Below are 24142 nucleotides of genomic sequence, written 5' to 3' on the forward strand. Positions count from 1 at the left end.
TTACTAAGAAGTCAACTAACAGCAATGCCTATTGCCTAATTGCCAATGCCAACATATCAACTCCTAGTAAAGGTTAACTATTTTAAGTTTACCCATTAAAAAAAAACCAAAACCAACCAACCAAACAAAAAAACCAACAAAAAAAACCCAAACCTGTCCTTCTCAATAACACTCAAATACCAGAATGACAAAAGAAAGGAAAATAAAAATCATGCAATAAAGCCTTCAGCTCAACACTTTATCAACAACACACATGGAAAATATTTCCCTGACCATACTTGTACATTAGGCTTTAATATCTACCTACCGTTCAAAAAATAAAATCCTACTACTTTTTCCAGGTTGAGCATACCTTTAAACTAGAGCTGAACATATAACTTTCTTCTGCTCTAGTACAAGCCAAAAAAACATGCATGGAGAAACAAGTTAAACAAATACAGGGAGAAGGCAGTGTTAAAAAACCATGTACATCAGTTATGTCTCAGAATGCATTTGCTGCTGAACACATGGTTAGCAGCACATATGCACAAAAAAAAAAAGTTGAGACCAAAACAACTTTTCCTGAAATAAATCACAAAACTGCAGAGTATTTTACTGAAGCATTTCAGTGTTTATAGTAACAAAGCATGAAAGTTATAGACGCCCCCCTTTTTTACAAAGTCTGAAGTAGCATAACAAAATTCCACTCTTCTTCAATTCACTGGCATCTAAACTATCAGCAGATGAACAATGGACACACAAACCTCCAAGGAAATTTAAAGCTATTACAAATTTCTATCACTTCACCATAAAGATGGTATTTTCTTCTTGTTTTCCAAACTTTGGTCACTTTTCATGAGAATTAGGATCTCTGGCTTGAAAAGAACCACTATTTTATCTGCTGCATAAGCTCTCAGTTCCTAAGTAAAAAACAGCTGATAACACAACAGGGACATTATCCAGACAGCATTAAATGTTGCAAGTCATTTTCTTCAGACTATTACCAGTTTGTCTATACAGTTTAAATTCACATAGACTGACTAATGCAATATTGACAACTTGATTTTTTTTTTGTTTTCTTGAATTCACTTTGTATATGGGTTATTCAAAAGCATATAAAACCAGCAAAATTACTGCTACCTCAAGTATCATATTGAGAACCAAAAGAACAGGCTGTTTCACCTTAAGGCATACTAAAAAATACAATTTTTTTAAGCTGAAAAGGTAATTGAATGAGTTCACTGGCATTTTATATTCAACTCAAAACCACTATTCTCTACCCAAAGTCAACCATTCTCAAAACTACTGGCAGTAGCTCCAGGACTGAGCATATGCAGAACCACATATTATTTGTAAGACTAACACAATAGAAGTCAACTATAAAATGAAAACTGAACAGTCTTTTTATGCTATTACTTCCCGTGAATATTACAGTTGACTAGGGGAAATGAAGACTGGACTTCTGCCATCTTCAGACAAAAATATTTCTATAAAGGCCCCGGGTAGAGGCTTTTGTAAGTTCTATTTTGCTTTAGACAAAATGACTGAGCATGGCAAAGCTCAAACTGTGTTTTAGTCTTGGACTATATTAAGCAGATAGAAGTGCAGGGAAAAAGAATATCATGTTAAAATGTTTGGGGTTTTTTATTTTGTGATGTGAAGATACTAAAAGGGACAAGTGGTGGGAAAAGTGGAGTCCCTCAAGAATCAGTGTTGGGACCAGTCCTGTTTAACATCTTTGTTGGCAATAAGGGCAGTGGCATTGAGTGCACCCTCAGCAAGCACCAGTATAAGCTGGGCAGTGACTGGCTTGAGAGCAGCCCTAAGGAAAAGTACTTGGGGGTGCTGATGGATGAGAAGTTCAACATGAGCCATCAATGTACACTTGCAGCCCAGAAAGCCAACCACATCCTTGGCTGCATCAAGAGAAGTGTGGCCAGCAGGTTGAGGGAAATGATTCTCCCCCTCTACTCTCGTGAAACCCCACCTGGAGTACTGTGTCCAGTTCTGGAGACCCTTTTACGAGAAAGACATGGACATGCTGGAGGTGTTCAGAGAAGGGTCATGCGGATGATGAGAGGGCTGGAGCACCTCTCCTATGAAGACAGACTGAGAAAGTTGGGGTTACTCAGTCTGGAGAGGAGAAGGCTCTGAGGAGACCTTATTGTAGCCTTCCAGTATCTGAAAGGGGCTACAAGAAAGCTGGTGAGGGACTCTTTAGGATGTCAGGGGGATGGGGAACTAGGGGGAATGGATTCAAACTAGAAAAGGGTAGATTTAGATTGGAAGTTAGGAAGAAGTCTTTCATCACGAGGGTGTTGAAACACTGGAACAGGTTGCCCGGAGAGGTGGTGGAAGCTTTCAAGGCCAGGCTGGACAAGGCTCTCTCAGCAACCTGATCTGGTGGGAGGTTTCCCTGCCAATGGCAGGGGGGATGGAACTAGATCATCTTAAAGGTACCTTCCAACCCTGAAAATTCTATGACTGTATGATTCTAATGCTGCACAGACAGGTCAAGAAGAAAAACAGCATTGCAGTCAGTCCTCTAACTCTGCTTGCAAAATATGAGGGTGTGCAGCAAGAAAATGAAGTGGAAGATTTTTGCTTACTTTGGAGAATCTATGTTGTTTAAAAGAAGTTAAGAAATTCAAAACTACAGCTACATCTTTCTTATCATTCCCTCACTACTAAAATACTTATTTAAATTGATTTGGTTTCCCCTTCCTACCATCTTCATAGACAAGATTTCTGAGGAAATTTCCTCTGCTTGCTTTAGAAAGATCAAGACTATTTCCCATAAGTCTGTATGCAGAAAAGAATTAAACAACTCCCCTGCTAGATGAATGAAGTCTAAAAACTGACTTATGCCAGTGTATGTTCTAACACTTCTGAGCAAAGTTGCTGGCTCTAGCACAGAAAATAAAGCCTGCCTAACAAAAGACTTGCTTTTCTCTTTTTTTTCCCCCCCTCCCCGTACATCCACTCCAGGGTAACTGGCAGAAACCCAATGTATCACAGAGAAAAAAAAAAAAAAAAGTCAATTGTCTTGCAGATCTACATTCATCTTACTCAACTGTACCAGCATACCTATAACACTATCAAGCTTCACGACACCACTGGAATGTGGACCTCAAGAAGCACCACTACCAGTACAAGCCTAGCCAAACCCAGGCTAATCTCAATATACTATTACTCAATATTGCTATTACTCTGAAGAGTAAATAAGGGCATCTTTACTTCCTAATTTGTTAGGAAATTCACAGGCACACCAGAAAGATTCTTATCTTTGGCTGGATGTTCTAACAATGTTTACTTGAATTATTTCCTTCCATCACCCTAACATAAATTTAGGTGATTCTTCTAATATAAATTACTTCTCTTTAGTATGTTTCAACCAAAATCAGAAGCAGCAAAGTATGTTTTATCTAAAACAGAAAATAACTGGTGAAGTGCTTCCCATCAATTTCAAGACTTGGTCTTTGCATCCTATTGTCGTAATTCTGTTCATTTGAATGAAAAAATTCAGGGACAGTTTGCTTGTCTGAAGTGGTCTTTGGACTTACCTCTAAAGAACAAAAGTTCTCAGGATATGCAGGGTTCTTTCCACTCTCTACAACCCTGTGGTAAAAGGAAACAAGTCATCAAAGTCCTCTATTGCCAAGTGTCTGAAACCCTGTAAAAAGGACTACTTCAAGGTTTCAGCCACTCTAAAGAAAAAAGTCAACCTCAGGTCAACAATAAGGATGCTTCTAAGTGGAATTAAACTTGCTCATACACTATAATAGCAGATAAACACTTCCACACAAAAGGTAACCTTTCTCTTCCTTACCAAAATAGTAAACAAGACCATTATCTCTAATTCATGTACCTCCATCTAAAACATCAGTAAAGCTCCTACATTAAATATTTCAGGATTTCAGCTTTTAAAACATGTAATTGGAACAGTTAAGTTCCATTTGAGGGAATTCTGAATATCAGCTGATATTTCATGGTAATTTCTCTTTCATTAGCCAGCTGATTATTACACTCTCCTTTATTTTTGGTGACTGCATTTTGGTCATTTTTGGTGACTGCATCCTCTGGATATCTGTCGCATAGTTCATAACTTACTTCAGAATAACACAGAACAAGTTACTCTGTAAATTATAGCTTAATGACTTCTTTCTCAATGTTGTTTTCACCAGTTCTTGCCTCTGACATTAAAAGCAGGCTACAAAAAAATCAAGTGGCAGAATTTACAACTGAAAAAAATACTGAGAAGCTGACATAAATCACCACTGCCACGGAATAAAACAAGGTTACAAGCAAGTGGTAACTTCTACTAGCTTAATTCCAAACCACCCATGTCTTGTTCTCCGGGTGAATTTTCTAAAAGATTGATTGATCCAAGCATTCTAGTTATAAAGGCCAGCCACAACAAGTGCTGTATCTTTTAGTACACCTTCGGGTAAAATAAGACCTACTCTATTTTAACCCCACCCAGTATGATGACTTTAAAAGACCGAGACTTGATTGCTAAACCAAGTTACAAATAAATCTGGACTTCTGTGGAGAAGCCAGAAGGGGCTATTAAGACTAGTCATTTAAACAAAGAGAAGGAACAGCATTTAATTGGCACCAGGATATGGTACATTACAATGCCTTCAAGAACATTAAAATGTTGAAGTAACTTTTTCTATGCTGTTATTTCTTTAAATAGTACATATGCAGCTTTCAGGAAGCATGACTATACTTCTAGGCTTATGTATTACAAAGCATTTGGAACTAAACCAAGAAGGATCTAGATACTATGACTACAGCCATGATTTTAGGCAACCAAATGAAAAAAAAAAACAAACCACAGTTTCTCACCCTTATTCCCATTTCTCAGAGAAAAAACAAGCAGAATTGACAGTTTGATGATGACAGCAACAGTACCATATGAAATGTGAAACATACCCACTAACAAATGTCTAAGCTTCCAATATCCTTCTACAGGGACAAATACCACTGGAAATGGTGGCACTTAGAACACTAAAAACCCAAAATAACTGTTTTGTAAAGGCTAAGTTACAAGATACTATTTTAAGCAGTAGTATTAAAAGACCACAAAATTAGACAAGATTCACTCTACGTAATTTATTGCACAATGTGCTGTGTAGAGAACAGCTTGTATTCTCCTAACCTAGTGTGTACCTAACTTTTTGCAAACACTCTGTGCACCTCACTGTCCACATCCAGCAGCTCAAGGGCAAAACTGCTAACCTGGAAGTGAGGTGGGGAATTAGGCTAGTTGTAAAAAAGCAAGCTGTAGCCCTCTAGACAAAGGTACCCCAAAGTTATCAGTCAAAAGGAAAACAGGATACTAGGAAGTAAATGAAAATGGGCTTAGAAAGTTGCTTCACTGAGATTTAAAAGCTAGACAGTAGATACAAGAAAAACTGACCAAAAAGGATCTGATTAAAAAGAACTTCTCTTCCAAGACAGATGCTTTGCACCATACGTGACAAAACCTAAAGCAAGAATTTCAGTTTAAATGGTAAAGTAAGTTAAGGAACAGACACAGCTTCTTTGAAGCTACTGAATATACTGTGAGCTCTGCTTGATGAGCTCTCATGTAACCAAAGGGGTACTTAATAAAAGTTGTACAGGTGTTAAAAGAGAAGCAAAAAGAAAGAAAAAGTTGAGTTATCTTCATATAATTATCAAAGTACAGAGGAAAATCACAGGTTTAAGCTTCCCACAGGAGTTATTTTTTGTTAGAAGGCATTAAGATTTTTAAAAAAGCTACACATAAGCTAATGAAATTAGTTTCAATTGGGGAAAAAAATAATAATAGCTGTTTTTACACATATCTACACTCTTTTCATATAAAGATAAAAGCTTGTAAGAATGCCAAGGCCTCCACATGAACTAAAGGATGACTTTTCTTTATACCTGAATAATAGCTATGATATCTGGAAATTATGGCACAAAATGCAGAAACTAAAAGCATCTTTAAAATCAATATTGGTCAGCTTTAGACAAGCAAAAAATAATGTAGAGGGAAAAAAACAGACATGGATTAATAAGAAAACTTTCTAAGGAAAGTCAAAAACTATCTGTTATTGTGAAAAAAAAAAACAAAAACCCAAACTAAACCAAAACAACCACCAGTTGAAGGCCATATAAGTGTACACAAAGTATGGGAACCAGAAATTTGTCCACCTTTCTCCACAGTACAATTAAGGTTCAAAATAAGGTTAAAAAAATCCACCAACTCTCATTCACTTCTAGATCATAGTTACCATGTAGTATAGAGTTCAAATCACAGATGGCAAAAAACATTATTAAAATTACATTATTAAAATTACATTAAAAACCAGTTTTCAGGCAGGCTTAAAGGTGAGAGAGAAACAAGATACAAATCAATGTCTTCACACCCTGTAGTATTCATTATCTTCCACACAATGAGTTTGCCTATTACTAAAGTAGATGTAAAGCATGAGGTACAAGAAAAATGCAAGAGGTCTTGCACAGTAAGTTAGCAGCCATCATCTACACAATTTTTGTTATTTCATAAGCTGTTTATAATTTTGTAATTATAGCTCTGATTTTAAAATAATACTCTATATCCTTTGGGAGATAAAAAAAAAACCCAACAAATTAAATATAAACTGGTAGTTACCAACTATTGTCTCCTACTTATATATAGTTCTATACCATTCTTTCTTATTGTTAACAAGAAGAGGTCTTATTGTTAACAAGAAGATTGGAGGAGATACCTCCAATCATGAGCAATTATTTAATAATTGTAACTTCTATTTTCTTAATAGAAAATATTTTATCATAAATTAGTAGTAAATATTAGTTAATCAAATTGCCCTAGATATTTACAGCAGGAAAAAACACTTTACCAAGTACTGCCACTCTGCTTTTCTGGTAAATCAGGCAAAGAAAAAGCTTGGATCTCTTGAAGGCAGATTTTCATACCCATTTTGCAAGAAACCTCCCTTTGGATATATCAGTCTCATAACTACTAAAGTTCAGACCCTTCCTAGTTCTCCTCATATATTGACCAATCTTGAGAAGGATTAAGACCCCATGTTCCCTTTTCCTCTCAGCCAAGAAGCTTCTGGGGAACCCAGAAGAAGGTAAACCACATTATAACCACTTTCCCAATCCTCCCTCAGTTTTTTCTGAATTACTGCTCAATATGCTTTAAGTAGACATCATGAAAAACTGCTTCAGTAAAATATGGCAATATCCCTTCATACAGTTTTAACATATTGGTACATATGAAGGCATGACAGCCTACTTACTACCTTCCACTAAACATGATGGTTTTACCAATTCTCTGCCTTCCAAAGAAGCACTCAACACATTTTCACAGCTTAACACAGACCCTATGGTTTTAAAAGATTTTAAAATCTTGGATAAAATTAAGTGTGAGTATAAAGATGTATACATTTAAGAACATTAATACCTGCTTAATCTTAAGATAAATTTTAATTTTTTTCACAAAATAGTCTCTTTAGCTTTTTTACAAGCAGGGAAGAATTGGGTAAGTGGGGAACAGAGAATAATCTTTTTCAAGGTAAATCTGGAGGCTTCCATTCTACTTCCATGTTTAAAGAATTTTAAATACTAAATTCCTCCTCCCATCCTGCAGTAATATTAACAGGTGCCATCAAGTATGGAACGATGTGTCTTCTTCCTGCAAATCAGCTCAGGATCACTCTTCTAGGTAAGATGTTCAGTCTCCAGCTAGATATTATAGCACTCATTGTCAAATAAAAGCTGTACTCCACGCAAAGACTTCTAGGAGTAATTCTGAAATATATGAGCTTCCTTTACGAAAGACTTGCCACCAGAATGAGCCAGTAAAGACCTAAATAATTACATTTCAATCAGAAACACTGCAATAAACTTATTGGTGACTGCAGAAATGCTGCAATAAACTTGTTTGTTCTGCATATTAATACATCCTTCAGAATAAGGGAGGAAGAGAAGGTAGCACTAAAAATTGTCAAATTTTAAGGAACATTTTTATAGATAAATACACAGTACAAATTTCAGGGGAATTAAAACTAAAATTAAATCTGTTCTATCAGCATCAGACCAAAACCCAAAATCAAGAATCTTCAAGACCACAAAATGATGGATCAGATGAAGAAAGAAGCTAAAATATCAAAAAAGAGAAATGAAAGACTAGGTATCATCACTTTCAGTTCCATCACCCTAAGTAAAGCACAAACAGCACAGCAACTGATACAACCTCACTTTCATATCAATTCAATCATTGCCAAGCATTTAACATCAAGATAGCAGTTTTGATAACTTTTATCACATCCTCTTAATACTTCACAATAAATGATTTTAAAGCTGTTTCTTCAAAGTTTCAGCTACTTCAAAAAGAATCCTCATACCCTTTAAGGAACACAAATGAAAATCTCCCACTCCTACCTATGATTAACATATCCCTAATAAATCAAGGTCCTTTCTACTAAGTCAGCAGGAACTGCCAACAGGTGGTGGAGAGAGTCAACTGGACTCAATCCCTCTGTCAAGGTCAGACAGGATTAGGCAACTCAAGCTAACCTTCCCCATCTTGACAGTTCAAAAGGCCAAGGGGGAAGACCAAAAAGCACTATACTATATGCGTGACTTATCTGAATTCAATTGTACAGCATTAAAAACAAGCTATTTTAAGTGCCAAATACTCTTTTGGATTGCATTCAAGTTGTCACTGAAACCCAGAAACCTTATTACCAAGACAACATGATAAAAACATGTATTATTATTTTGTACTAAGTGCTACACATAACCATTCTCCCTCTCCCAACTACTGTTAAGTTCAAATGATCTTTGGAGACATGAAAAATACTCAAAGCATTTAAATATAAAAGGAAAAGGCAAATGAAAGCAGTATTTCCTAACATCAATAAATCAAATCAGTCCAGCCTGACTGAAGGCACTGTGTCATGATCTTGAACACACAGCCATTCTGCTGTATGCACACTCAGTACCTTACTGACCATGCTGCAGGGAACCAGTTCCCCCAATCAAAATAATAAAGAAGCAGTCTAATAGCAATTCTGACAAGTTTGGTTCCTATGCACGTAAAAGCCACAACTCAATAACAAAAGGCCTGAATCTTAAGAAAAGGAAGCCTACTGTTTTTTATTCCTCACCAGTTTAGACATAGAAGTTGAAACAGAATCTTGGTGAGATCTAGTTTTTTTAATTAGACTGCTATTTTCTTACTTTAGTTAACAATGTTTCCAAAGTAACAAATTTTTTTGTATGCAGCTTGAGGAAGACTGAAGACATTGAAAATAAGGCAAAGCATTAAGGCATGGGTCCAAAGCAACCAGATTGCTTTCTTTGCAAATGCTGTAGACATATACATCCATGAAGCAGTATTAAAAATGGCTTTTGAAAGAAGCTTTGAACATGCTGAAGAAGCAAGCAAATTTCAAAACCTACCTTGAAACTTGGAAACAAGGGCTCTGAAGAATACATCATCACTAATGCCATTTTTAGTGTCTTTTGAATAAACCATTTCATTATTTATTTCTAGTTTCCCCTTCTGACTTGCAAAAAGGTCATATTCCTTCGGGCTGCAAGTACAGCACCTTACTTACCACAGCTAGCTGTGTCCGTGATGCTACCGTGTGAAACACTGCAGGCATCATGAGAGATTCTTCCACTTTCAATTCCATCTCATTCTCTGCTGAAAATGTGGTTTTGGGGATAGCTGGTGGACGTTCACACAAGATCATTTCTTTGTTGAATAAAAAAATTGGGTTGGTATCCTATACTCAAAAAGAAAATAAAACCAAACACTGAGTAAAAGCACCACACTATTCAATCAGCAATTATTTCATCCTGCTGGAAGCATGTTTTAAGATCATGTTAAAATCTACATGTCTCAGCTGAATACACAAACATCTGTTTGTCAAAGCAAATAAATCCACCAAACGGTACAGTAGAGAAAAATACTGAAAAATCCCTTAGTAAAACATCTTGTCCTTCCCCCACAAATGACAGTTCAGACAAAGAATGCAGTATGCACTTACTGTCCCAGCACTGTAACTACAGACTCTTCTGTCTGGTGCCATACACTCTCCTCCATTGACAACCAGTACTTGATGCTGGATGGCAATCTTATACTTTGTTTGAATTGCATGTTTCAAATCAGCCACACTGGAAAAAAAAAAGTGGTAAGAGAAATCAATACTATCAGCATATTTATCTCTGATTTTACATATTCTTGTAATAGAGACAGGTGATTTGTCTGTGTCAAAGCAGAACTTTTTAGAAGAACTACAGCATTATGCAGAATAAAAAGTAATAATTCTATGTTTTGTAAGTGCTGAGGGTAAATTTAGGTTAGCCATTAGGAAGACATTATTTATTGCAAGGTTGGCAAGACACTGGGCACAGGTTGTCCAAGGAAGCTGTGGATGCCCTCTCCCTGGAAGCATTAAAGGCCATTGAGCAACCTGGTATACTGGAAGGTGTCCCTGCCATGGCAGGGGGGTTGTAATTAGATGTTCTTTAAGATCCATTCCAACCCAAACCACTCTATGATAAGGGGTTTTATTTTGGATATCCAGGGAATAAGCTATCATCTAAATGAAGAAAGCCTCCATGTTACTGGTAAGTTATCAGCAATCTTTTTCCAAGATCTCACAGCATGCTGAAATTCTGAATGAGGTCACAACAAGCTTTTAGGGTACTAACTGTAAAAGTTGTATTATGGTCTTAAATACATACTTTATGAACAAACAGCTGATTAAATAAAACCCTAGAAGGCTACAAGAAGAGTATGAACACTTCATTATGCATAATATAAGCACAATTTCACAATCAACTCTGATATGCTATATAAAGTGTATAGCACCCAAACTGTAACACATTGGGGTAAAGGAAAGCTTCAGAGTATCAAGGGAATACTCAATATAACCATAAATATATATCTTTGATATAACTCTCAGCATAAAAATATCACTGGCTACATTGTACTTGAAAAATAAAGTTCTAAAATAACCATGATGCAGTATAAAGTCATTAATTCACTACAAACACTTAGTGAGCACAAGTTTGTACTTGCTACCTGCATTACAGCAAGCATTCACCTATCATCATCTCTGTGGTCTTTAGGAAGATAGCATAGCCTGTCCATTTACAAGGAGACAGGTAAGGAACTCAAGAAGTCAGTCCTGCTAGAAACAGCAAGTCTATATAGACAGATTCAGGTATATACAAGTCTATACATACAGATACAAAGAATAAGAATTTAAACTGTTCAGCTGAAGAGAACTGGACTTTTTGTGGTTCAACAGCTGGAAAGGTGGTTTCTCCAAGTACAATCTACCCAAGCAAAACATCAGTCCATAACAAACTACTAGGTGCCTGGACTGGCAGCTTAGATGCTGTACCTCATTCACCATGATCTAGGACTACATAATCTCAAACACAGCATCCAGGGGTGCTGACACATCTGCAGATGGCCCCATAGCTCCAGAATGCCTGACACAAAACACTATTCCATGCTCAATAGCACCCTTGAGTGTAAGTGGGCTTTGCAGAACAGCGTATAAATAATCCAGTGTAGACAGTCTTAGACACCCCCCACAAGTTTCAAAATCAAAATTGCCAAAAAAAAGTCACGAAAATTTCAAACAAACAGTAGAAAGGAAACAATGGATTTGAGCACTAAATCCATAGCAGAAGTGTTAAAGCACAATTACTTGCAACCCATTCATCACTGATAGATTAGGAAGACAGCAGGTAAGCCTGGCTCTTGCTAACTCCACAGGGCTACCATGTTTTCAGACAAGATTTACTTGTAGATCAGAATCCTACATGAGAACAATGGAAAAAGGATGCAATATATTCAATACATCTAGACTTCTCTAAAACATTTTTACATTTGCAAGATATTTTTAATGTGCAGGGAAAAGAGTACAAATAACAAAGCTGTCAGGTCTTAACTGAGATGCTTTAACGCTGTTCATGCTTCAGGCAGTTTGGTGTTCAGAAGTTCATGTTTTACATGTAAAATGCTGCAATATTTTGGAACCTTACAATACAGAATAGAATCAACTTTTACCCATTCTGGATGCAAGAAAAAAAACCCTATACTGGAATGCACACTAAAAACAGAGTGCATATTTTCTTTAGGACAAGTATATACAGGCAGGAGAAAGAACAACTAGAATAATTTCTTCTGTACCATCAGACTCAGCTAAGAGCAAGTCAACTCTGTCACTGCCCCAGGACAGCAAGTAACCCCCCCACTCTTTCATGGGACCTTCACTATCACCTGTGAGGCACTGAAAAATCCAATAAAAAGAACATCTCCAGAAATTCACTCAAATACATGAAAACCTAGATGATAACTTTATGGACATATTAAAAAACAACTATAATCCTTTTAGAACTCAGTATTCAATAAATATATGTACGTTTTGGGTTTAATTTATAAAACAGACAATGCACAATTCATTTGTTTTCTTACTTTTGAACAGCAAGTTCCGTATCAAAGGTAAGAGTAGTTCCAGTGTTGACCAGAAATACATACAGCTTCATGATGATTTTCTTAGGTCTCTGAAGTTTGTAACTTCCACTGCTAAAATCATTTAGAAACTGAAAAAGAAATTATTCAATTGTTAGCTTCACATACAAGTTAGGAAAAAGACATGTACATTCTTTACAAAAAAATACTTTCAGATATATACTGGGTGAATATATCAGCTGTTATATTCCACAGTTCTTTATCTATTACTAAACATACAGATACTCCACTGGCCAGAAACATGCACAAGGTAAGCCTCTACACGTAAGCACAGAGATGGGACAATGCATGAAAACACAATCTTAGATCATTACCTGGCTTTTCTCAATTATGAATTTTTTTTTCCAAGCCCCAGTTATTTCCAGACATATTTTTCTAGATTTTACAAAGAGTGCCATGATCTATGCTGTATTAGTTCCTGAGCTTATTGCTGACAAAGTCTACCTGCTCACTACTATCTCACCCATACATTTTTTTCATTCAGATCTATAGAAGCATTAGCAAAAAGTAGGCTGAAGAACAGCCAGCACTGCAATCACTAATGACCTGAATTTTTTCTTATATGAAGGAGTTATGAAAAGTTAAGCTGTAAAAGTTTTAGCCACTCAGCAAATATTCTTAAATCATTATGAAAATTACTTTTTGGATTAAACTGCTTGACAGGAAATAAGAAGTTTGTCTTTCCCTAAAATATGAACAAGACACACAAGCAAGGTCTACAAATCTAATTGTATTAATCTAAAATTAGTCTAAATTTGCATTTATATCTTTGCCTACAGAGAGAAAAACTGACAAGTCATAGCGAAAATTTAAAAGAACAGCATTAAAATGGGAAAGGGGGAGAGGTTTTATCAAAATAGTAAGACCAGAAAGTCAAGAGAGCTTTCCTTCAAAAGTGGCTTCCCACACACCATTAGGGTACATAAAGTAGTCACAACATGCATTTTTACAAGGCTTCACTAACAGAACCAAATAAAATAAAAAAGCTGCAGTTAAATAACTTGATCTTCATTGAGCTTTGCTGCTCTTACACTTGAACTCTACTGTATTCAGCAGTACCAATTCCACTTTATATCAGAAAAAAGAGAACACACTCTGTAAACAAGGGTATTAGAAAGTCAGAAAGTGTTGAACACCAGGAACAATCCAGCAGTAACTTCTTCCTAAAGCATTCAGCCATGATTTCAGAATCAATCATATTCATGTGTAGAGAGACTTCTTTTCACAAAGGGTATATTTGTGACCATGGTCCAGGTAGTATTAGAAAAAAATGTGTTAAATAACACCATGCTTAAAGCAAACACCATGGAGAACCCAACAAAACTGTATTTTTTCAACTAAGCAGAGTAAAAGCCTTGTACAGGATCTATCTTTTATATAAACATCAGTTGCTAAGCTCAAGTGATATTTAAGAAAGAATCTGTCTGGGAACCTCATATACATAAACAGAAATTCTCACCAAATATTTCTCTGCTCATACCTTAATACTAAAGCTAACTATTTACAACACGCAAAGAAAAAAGAAAAAATCAAGATCAAAAATATTTATGATAGCATCTGCCATGCATGCATCAGCAGTATAAAACTTTTTACCTCCAAGCAAAGAATTACCTTCAGGCACTATATGAAGCTACCACCTTCTTCAAGAGGAGAATAAATGCACACATTTGCTTTACTTGATTTTTGGCAACAGGGTAGCATGGCTGTTCAAAGCCAGAGAAGATCTGCAAAGCAAACATAGAGAACTCAGCCACAGGTATTATTCTAATGTCAGTTTATGGCCAGCATTACCTCTAACCCAGAAATCACTGTAAATCAATGCCAGAAAGAATAATTACGTGGCAATTTATTTTTTTTTTTAATTAACAGTGTTTTCCAGTTACAAGTCTTCTCAAAACTGCTGCATACCTGAATATTTTTGTGCCTAAGTTCAGCTTAGTGATATTCATTCATCAGTATTTACAAGGAGGTAAAGTTAGTTCACTAAAAAGAACTGCTCATCTTTCCATTAACTGAAACTATTTTTCAGAACTGGTGCAGAATGCTGAAATAATGATGCTAAGTCATAAGAAAGTCACAGAAAGTCACAAGAAAATGCAATCTATGAAAATACAGTGTAAAAAGGCACACATATGCTACTGCTGTTGAATGAACAGCAGCTGAATTCCTGCAGCTGAATCCAACAGATTCCTTCCAGGAATCAGCATCACTTTCCTTGTAACCTTGTAAAAACACAGCAACTTTGTTAAGTCATTCACCTACTTTGAAAGCATTTATGAGTTTATTATTTTGTTGGGGTTTTTTTATTAAACTGAAGATGTTTCCATTGCCAGCTACTTGTCACTGCCATTCTTGCCAGGGGCTTCTCCTCCCAGAAATGCTGTTTAAGCAATTGAAACTAAAACAACCAAAAGAAGCTGGATCAACAAAGGTGGTCTTTTTAGGCTGCACTAGTTCATATTAACTGTTGTCAGGTAGAAGTGACAGAGGAGAAGGAGCCTTTGGCAAGGAAGGTGGTTGGTGATGAGCAGTTGGGCTCAGGACAGTCAGGTAATAGCACAACCAAACTTCAACCTGCAAACATGATTTCTGTCACGCTAATGCCCCAGCAAGCTTCCTGAGAAGACGATCAGGCACTATAAAGGGTGATAATCCAGTACTAAAAATATGTTTGCTGAAGCACGAAAACCATTAGAACGTGTAAATCATTTTATACAACTCGTGCTACTAACAGTAAATGAAAAAATACTTTATCTGATACTTGAAAACCTTATGATAAGCATAAAATTACACAACTGTTACGTGCATTTTATGTGTATGGAAAAGAGAGCACTTTGTGAGGCTATTTTAACTATTATCTTCCTCCTGTCCACTCCTTTTCCCCCTTTACTCTAAATGCACTTTGTCAGAAGGTAAGCTACAATAAAAGGAAAAAACGTAATATATTTAAGTATTGCCACTGGAAAACAGTAACTGAAGTGTCATTTTCCAGTTCAGCTATCAGCAGTCAGTGGTGGTACTTAAGAAAATAAATAAATGAATATGTTGTTTAGATCAAAGTAATGCACATTAACATGAATAACAAGGAACTACTGAAACACTTCTGCCATAAAGCAGGATCACAACACTATAAGCTATATTCTTGTAATTCCTTTGTAACCATCACAGTCCAAAAACTAATGTTGTTTCTTTTACCCAACATTTCAACAAACAATTCCAGGAGAACAGAACTAAACTCACACAGGACAAATTTGCATGGTCTCACTGCTAGGTTACTATTTAAAAAAAAAAAAAAAAAAAAAAAAAAAAAAAAAAAAAAAAAAAAAAAAAGTAGAATTCAACCACTTTCAAGGTTCCCACAAATTTCAGTGGGTACTTCGAGGCACAGAGAAATCTGTGTGAAATAAGGTTTCAGAGAACATACACCTTTAACTTTAATCTCTCTTACAGATTCACTGGTGCCCAACACAGGCAGGCTGTAGCCCTCCCTTCAGCAGAAACTATGTCAAGTGCCTCTTTTCCAGCCGCCTGTTTTTACAGCACTGGAAGAAACTAAATTGTAAGAGCTCTCCCCAGTCTTGCATCTCTAGACAACATCTGGCTCAGTCTGGCCAGCAACATCCAAGTTGAGCTGAATGGAGAGATGCATGAAAAACACTGCCAGTTGCCCGTCTCTTCTTTCAAAGGTCAAGTTTTGGCAGACTATTACAAACAAGGTCTGCTATATATGACAAATTAGCCTTTAAGGTTGTTCCCAATATTCAAGAATGTTATGATTCAGCAGTAAAACAAAACATAAGCTTGGCATAAAGTTGGGACTATCACACTTTAACAGAATGAATTCATAAATACATACATTTTCTTCTTCTTCCGTTCATACTATCCCAATAGGCCATTATGAGTATTTCGGGCTTTTTTATCATGATAGTGTTACAAGTTTCAAGCTTCTTAGTGTTTCATTGCTGAAATCACTATAGTTCACTTTAACAGAGGTTGAATGATTAGAAAATATGACAATTCATATAAACAATGCTGCTAACAACATAATCAGAAACACTGAAAGAAAATCACTAATCCACCTAGATTATTTGTTTGGACTGCAACTTGCAGCATTAGATCCTTTATCAGATATTATAAATATAAACTAGATCCTTCAATTAATGGAAGTTTTGTATGATCAACAGCCATGAATTATCAGTACACCATTACAAAAACAGCTGGAAATTTGAAAAGGAAATTTCTGTATCTGCTGTCAGAGCAGACAGAAGATGCAAAGTATGAATCTAAGAATGAGATGACAGAGATGTAAGTATAGAACAATGTAGAAAACGTTTCCAGATTTCAGCAAATGTGTATTTTTTTTACATTAGCTGACAAAACACCACAATTAGCCATGAATACATTATGCCAGTTGTAACATTTCCCTACTCTGCACTGTGCTTACATTGCAATGCAATTACTATATCTGCTTAACTTCATGAAAATATTGCAACATTTTCCTATCCAATACAAACTCTTCAACAACCAAGTACTTTCAAAGTCTGTGTTGTTCCATACTTTCAGTGCATGTTGTTTAGAAGATTTGAAATATATCCTGTTCAGTTCGGTACATGCTCATTGTTACATCTGTAAAAGAAAATGAATGTTTACATACAATGTTTACAAGCTTTTCCTTTTTGTAATTACAGTACAGGCATCAGGGGTTTCACAACACTTCACAAATAATCCTATGGCTACATTAACCATCCACTTCTGCCATTAAACGCAGAATCCCTGCTTCCTTATCCAATTCTGACTGATCCATTGTTTCACAGCACAACTCTTTCCAACTTCACAAACTCGAAATATGGCATTCAGGGAAATACAAAGACAAAAAACATTTATGCTGTTTGGGCTTAAAGGGGCACTGTCAACTTCATTTTAAAGTCATTAAGTTTCCTTTGTAATATCCCAATATTTGAATTAATGCACATGTTTCTGACATCTCATTTCCCATGCCTCCTTTATAAACTGGACTACAAACTAAACTTAGGCAAGTGATTAACATATTTTTCTTTAACTCCCTGGCATTTAAACAGAACTATGCCACAGTCATAGTTTTCCTTTAAACCCAGTGATTTAAAATGCCACATATCAGCAGCATAAGGTACCTTGCTTTTTGAGCCTGGGGAAATCCTGCTTCACATCTGTCCAACAAATGACATTTATCAGTGTTTCATCTCCCAGGTCATAGAGGATCAAGGGGCCCACACTCTTCCCCCCCTACCTCTGTCTCCACACATATTTTAACTCTGAAATTAGTCAGAGAGAACTAGCTTAACTACCCAAACAAGGCAAAGCTCTCACTGTTCACTCAGAAGCCTGCAATTCTAAATTGCCAACTACCAGACATCCACATAGCTCTGCATGAACATCCTCTGTGTGCTTCTAAAAAAGGAAGTTTCTCTCCTCTTAGGGCAGATCAGCTGAGGCTACACTGCAGGTAACAGTGCCTCCAAGGAGTCATAAATGTTACACCTGATTACAAGGGTCAGGGAACTCACAGTAGAACACAGCAGAACTCCTGCCTGTCAAAAGGTCAATTCTTCCGAGGCAAAGGCTGACAAGTCCATCCTTTAAAAAAAAGTGATATTCCTCATTCACTGAATATCTTGTCTAGAGAATATCACCCCTCGAGGAGAATTTACCTTTATTACCTCTGAAGATGAAGAGCCAACTCTGGGGCATATTAACATATTGTTAAACTGTGCTTCATAACCATACAGCATATCTTAAGGTTTGCCTTTAAGATGGTGCAAGTCCTGTAATTTTACCCTTCTCTCCTTTTAAAGCAGGATTTCCTGCTTCACTTTGACTTAGGGAACTCTGTAATTGACAGAAGTACAAGCCTAGTGCAGAATGTTCCTTCCAGTTTATCCTGTTTTCTTCTAAAAACTGGTCTTCCACCTCTCTTTGTTTTTTCAGGTGCCTTTCTCAAAAAATTCTCTCTTGCTTCCACCTGTATATCTCACAGGCCAAGGATTTTATAGCACATAAATCCAATTATCAAAGGAAAATGAAGAGAGATTGAGCTGAATTTAACAAAACACCTTCCTTGACATTAGTTATAAGATCATCTCCAAAACAAGACTTCAGATAGCTGTCTTCAATACTGCAATCAATGCATCTAACCAGAAATACCTTAATTTTGCAGACAAGTACTATGACCATCAGCAAGAAGAGTCGGAATAACCTCATTATGAGGGCACACATTCTTTACTAATGGTTTTAGTAACAGAAATGACTTAGCTTCTAAAAGACAATGCAAAGACCTAACCTTTTCTGGACCAAATGTTGAAAGGAAACATGCTTTAAAAGGCACCTAAAACTTAAAAAAAAACAAAAAACAAAACCCAAACAAAGACATGTGATGAATAAATGGTAGGGCTCTTCCTGACCCACCTGCAGAAGATTATTTTGGAAGAGAGGGGAATGAAATTAATTTAACCAGAAGGCCACATCTAATCACGGAGATACATGTTACTACAGGTGGAGATCCTGTCTCCCATTACCACCTTATATCAAAGCCTATAAACCTCATGCTCAAGCCATACTGCAGTCTTAAAGAAAGGCTGTCAATCCCTGACATCTGTAAGGTGCCATCTGGAGCTCTATTTATACTCTGTTGAGATGTGCATCAGGCACAGAGGCGGTTACTTAATTACAGTATCTCCAACAGCCACTGTGCTGTTAGCAACTCTCAAACTCAGCTGCTGGTCAGTAAAGCAAATCTATTCCACTTAACATAAAACAAAGCTGTAATTCTGCAGAATGAGGAAACATGCCTAAACCCCTTCTTCCCCCAGATTCACTGAAGAGGAATTTCGAGACTCAGTAATTCAGTATACAGTAATTCATAATATAAGAGCTGTCCCTCACTCCCCCCTTTAAAATGAATCATTTTATATAACTCTTAAGTATTAAGTTGGTATTCTATATGACCAACATTGCTCCTGTACCTCTGAATTAATAGAAACTCCTCATTCAAAGTAGGTGCAGCAATACCTTCACAGATCTCAACACCACCAACAGTGGAACAAGATCAAAAGCAACCCCATCTGGGCAGGTAAGAAAACACTGTGCATTAAAAGGCCAGCTTTGAAATCGGTGTAGCTCAAAACTATGCAGATTCTTGCAAGAAACAACTTAAAGTGATTTCTAGGAAATAGTTTCAAACATGTTTATGAGACAACAAGCACATTATTAAGTACTGTGTCATGAATCCCTAAGTATATTCCAGATCTGAGGGACAGCATCTAATTTGCATTGCTCTTTTCACTCAGGTAAGGAGCTGCCAAAAGACTATATATTGAATCAGACCAAAGTTTTTCTCCTCCAACAGTAAAAAAAACCTTTGTATTTTTCAAAACTCCACATCTCTTACCTGGCACAGTCCAATCTCTGTTAACAGGTACAAGTCAGAAATCAAATCAAAGGCTTCTGACATTCTCATTGCTAGGAAACAACCCACAGCCTGTAAAAGAACACTTTTTCTTTCTTTTTTTCTTTTAATTAATGGAAACAGTCTCTCCATAGCTGTCTGCAAGTCAGTCTTTGGAAAAGAAAAAAGCTGATAAATCCTTCAGTTAACTTTGTCAATCTGCAATTATGCCATGTCAAAAACATTTGAAGACTACAAGTCTCTCCAATTACAGAGATTAACAAACTCACTTTGCAAGGAATCATGCTCTTGGGTGTGGGGAGCTTCGGGTACTTTTATTTAAGTTACCGACTGACTCTAGATTGGTGGGAAAGTTCCCCCTGTGGGCATAATATCTTTGAAAGCAATTACCATAGAAAATCTTACAGTGTTTACAAACAATTCTGCAAGAAACACCCAACAAAAATTCCTTTATTTCTTACACAAAACTCAGACAAGTTGGCACCAATACTTCTACTTAGATTCTCCAGTTAATCTAGACTATAATCACATAAAAACTGGTAACAGCAAGAGCACCAGACTTGAGAATCCCTTTCCTCAACCCATTCTTCTGCTTCTCTCCAATTTCAGTGGTGCTACTTTCCATATTTCTGTGGAAATTTCTATGGATTTCTTCACTGTAATGAGTTAGAAACTTACTCAGGTACTGGTAGCTCAAGTTAGTTAAAATAATCCAGTTCACTACACAGCCCTACAAACTGTTACACTACACCTAAGGCTGAAGAATATAGAGGATACTAAACGTAAGCAGCAGCACCCATGAAGACAGGTGAGAATTTGCAGAAAGCATAATTCACATTCCTAACTGGTCATGACATAAGTCAGTTATTAATAGATAACTTCTTATAAATGGTAAACTACTAAAAAAAAAAAAAAGGCAATTACTACAGATGCAATTGAGAACAGTTTCTCAAAGCAGTCTGAGACCACTTGTCCTTTCTCACCCCTCCAGACACACCATCATAATGCTACAAGTTTTATGTGTTTTTTTCCCTTTCGTGTGTACAGTGCAACTTAGCTTGGCCAGACCTACTTTAAAGGATTAAAGGACAAATTAAGACTGATTAAATGGCATTTATTGCAGAGGAATGAAAACACTACAGATTGAAATGAAATTAAAATATTGACAATAATGAACTATAAAACAAGTTCTTTGTGATTCAGTCTGGATGCCTGCATTAAAGTCACAGTTTCTTTCTTAATTGCTATTCATAAGCAATCATACTTAGAAACCCACCACAATCTTGGTGAACTGTTCAATGATTAGCAACTTCCAAAGTTGTTTCAAATTTTGGTATTCATATGGATGCTTATAGATTTAGCATTTGAACTTCCAGGACATAACGATGAAATTTCTCTAATTTCTCATTTTTCAGTTCCTTATAATAAATTCGTATGTCACCTATGAACCTCCTACGATTTTCAGTTACCCTTCTTTACCTTTCTGGGACAAATATCAAGTAGTTCAAACCAGCTATCGAAGTACAGTAATACTGCCTTTTATATATTCTCTTTATCTAATATACCATAAGAACTACACAACTTCACACACAAACAAAAAAACCCACAAAAAAACCCCAACCCACAACTGTTGAGATATAACTGTACTCCTGACTTATTGAACCCTGGTCATGCTGTTTGCAGTCAACATGCATATGAAATTGCTATTGCTATTGCATTGCTTTTTGAAACGTATATTATTTCTAAGTCTTTCATATACATAAAGTTTACACATTACACCTCCTCTTTTCATTCAGAGGAAACTGAGAATCTTGTGTCATATCTTGATTTTTTTGTTTCAAGAAGTATGCACTGGGTTTGATTCAAGTAACATACTACACAAGTATTCATAAAGAATACTTTTAATTACAGCAAGTCATCTTGAATTCACAAGTAGAATATGCATAATATTATTAGCATATTGTATTTTAGAAGAGAGCTGCTAGCCCAATTACACAATATATTCTTATATAACAATCCCCACTTCATCTAAATTTCATAAAAATACTCATTCTGGAGGCTGGAAGGAAACTGAATGAACCAAAAGACCATTCTGTCAGTATAAACTGTCTACCCTAGTCGCAAGTACACTAAATAAGGGTCAAATATCCACACAATATTCACACTTCTGATATACCAGCACAGCTATTTGGCATCAACAAACCCAAAACAAAATTTGAGATGAACCACTGACATTTAGACTCCTGCAGTATCAGGAAACCACCACCATTCAAATGATTAAAAAAAAAAAAAAATGCTGCAGCTTTATCTACAATATACATAACAGACAAAAAAAGCGTAATTTACAGAATGAAGCGTGAACATGTTTGACTATGGGGAAAAAATGCCTGAGCATTATTTTATTTAATTTATTTAATTTAATTTAATTTTTAATTATTTATTTATTAATTATTAATTTATTTTTATTTAATTTAATTTAATGCCTGAGCATTAAATTAAAACAAAATGTGTGTAATTTGAGCAGCTATTTCAAATGTTCACCGAGATCAGAACCCAGTAAAATGCCATTCTTACAAGAATTCCTATTTTAGCTTGGCTAAGAGTGCTCTGATTTTGAATCCCTAATAGAAAAAAAAAACTTTCCCTTTAATAAGTTCTTCAGTGCTTTCTACTTCTAAAAGACACATTGCCTTCAATCTGTTCAACAGCATACTGACCTTTCAAAGATAGCTTCAAAAATAATAATGAAGATTGATGTTTTTATCACAGACATTAGTTTCACATAGTATCTCCAAATAAAAATAACAGGCAATTGAAATACTGAACACACTATTTCTCCAACCAAAACTTTCCTTATCTCCTGAAAAAAACAAAAAGTGTTTCAAATATAAATCAGAGGAGGTAAAAAAATCTGTGCTGTTTCATAACAAGAAAATAAAAGTTCCATAAAGGCCCAAAGTCAGAGACCCATTATCACATTCCTTAAGCAGAGCTGCTCTCAAATATTCGGATATCAATCTGCTTAATGGACCTATGGCATTACACAGCAAGACAGATGCAGGGCATTTGGTACTCAACCAGCCAACAAAGCAGTTTTACATTTTGCTTTCGATCAACAGGCCAACACTACAGGTCAGAGAGAAATTCATGTAAGTCTTAAACAAGACTTTTCACATAGAAAACAGGCTATCACATTCTACAATAGCTAATTTCCTACATGCACAAACTACTAGAGATTTATATATAGCACACTGCAATCATTTCACCTTGATGCGATAAAAGACAGCAGGCCCAGCTGCAAAAATCTGTTCCCAAAAGAAAGTGTCAACATCTTGGGTGCATATAAAAAGCAAGGCTAGGGCTAGCTGTAGCTTGAGTTCATAGTTTTGAGTTCAGAACCCTACTCCTGGAACCTTGGACAGGAAAACATGAACAACAAAATTAAAATACACACCTGGAGATGGACAAAAGACAGCAAGAATTGTCTTAACACCCCAGGTGCTTCTCCTGACCAGCTCTATCTGAATCTCTGAATGACCACCTTGTGTCACCAAATTTGCTTTGATATTTCTATTGACAATTGCCAACAATTTAGACATTATTTATATATTATTCTTTAGTTATGCTCAAATGCCATTAGAAAACACATAACCCAAGCATATCCACCTCCAACCCTGCTTAGAAATTGGGAGAGAAATAGCAAATACATGACTACATCTTCCAGCCATTCTTTCTACTGGACTGTAGATTTAAAGTGGATCTGCAATATGAATTACCTCATAAGTAGACAAGCTACTTTCACAATAACCCTAGAATCCATGTTATCTCAAAAAAATCATTATTAGAGATTTCTCTATTGCCACTGATCATGCTGTAGGCTTTTACAACAGAGAATTCATCTGAGGATCTTTGAATCTGTATACCTGTCATTACTCTGACAAATCTACCACAAAATCAACAGTTTGTGATTCTAGCAAATTTATTAGTAATTTGCATTTTACTGGTACTTTTTTGCCTGATTGGTACCAATGTAATCAGGTCCTGCAGTATAATACAGTATTATTATGTAAGTTGGCATCTTGTAATCAGGTGTCTGCTACTCAATAATACTGTTTATCAACTTTGCATCAGAATGCTAACTATTAGTAGGGTCCTTTAAAGTAGTACTAAAAAGAGTA

At 36.0% G+C, this 24142-nt stretch overlaps 1 protein-coding gene across 9 annotated transcripts in view; it reads right to left on the reverse strand.

Annotated features, from left to right (window-relative positions):
• RB1CC1 (RB1 inducible coiled-coil 1) overlaps positions 1–24142 on the reverse strand; it is a 69492-nt gene that overhangs the window by 42570 nt on the left and 2780 nt on the right. For 8 of the 9 annotated variants that reach the window (XM_071737534.1, XM_071737541.1, XM_071737540.1 and 5 more), the window contains exons 2-5: positions 14135–14247; positions 12467–12594; positions 10020–10146; positions 9585–9755 (exon numbers count right to left, since the gene is read on the reverse strand). In XM_071737534.1, the coding sequence (XP_071593635.1) occupies positions 9585–9755; positions 10020–10146; positions 12467–12537 (369 nt within the window). In that variant the 5' untranslated portion in view covers positions 12538–12594; positions 14135–14247. Of the gene's footprint in view, positions 1–3542; positions 3598–9584; positions 9756–10019; positions 10147–12466; positions 12595–14134; positions 14248–24142 lie in introns of those variants that run through there. The other variant, XM_071737542.1, reaches the window with a different exon arrangement.

The sequence above is a fragment of the Heliangelus exortis genome, chromosome 2 (assembly GCF_036169615.1).
Source record: "Heliangelus exortis chromosome 2, bHelExo1.hap1, whole genome shotgun sequence".
Classification (NCBI taxonomy): Eukaryota; Metazoa; Chordata; class Aves; order Apodiformes; family Trochilidae; genus Heliangelus; species Heliangelus exortis.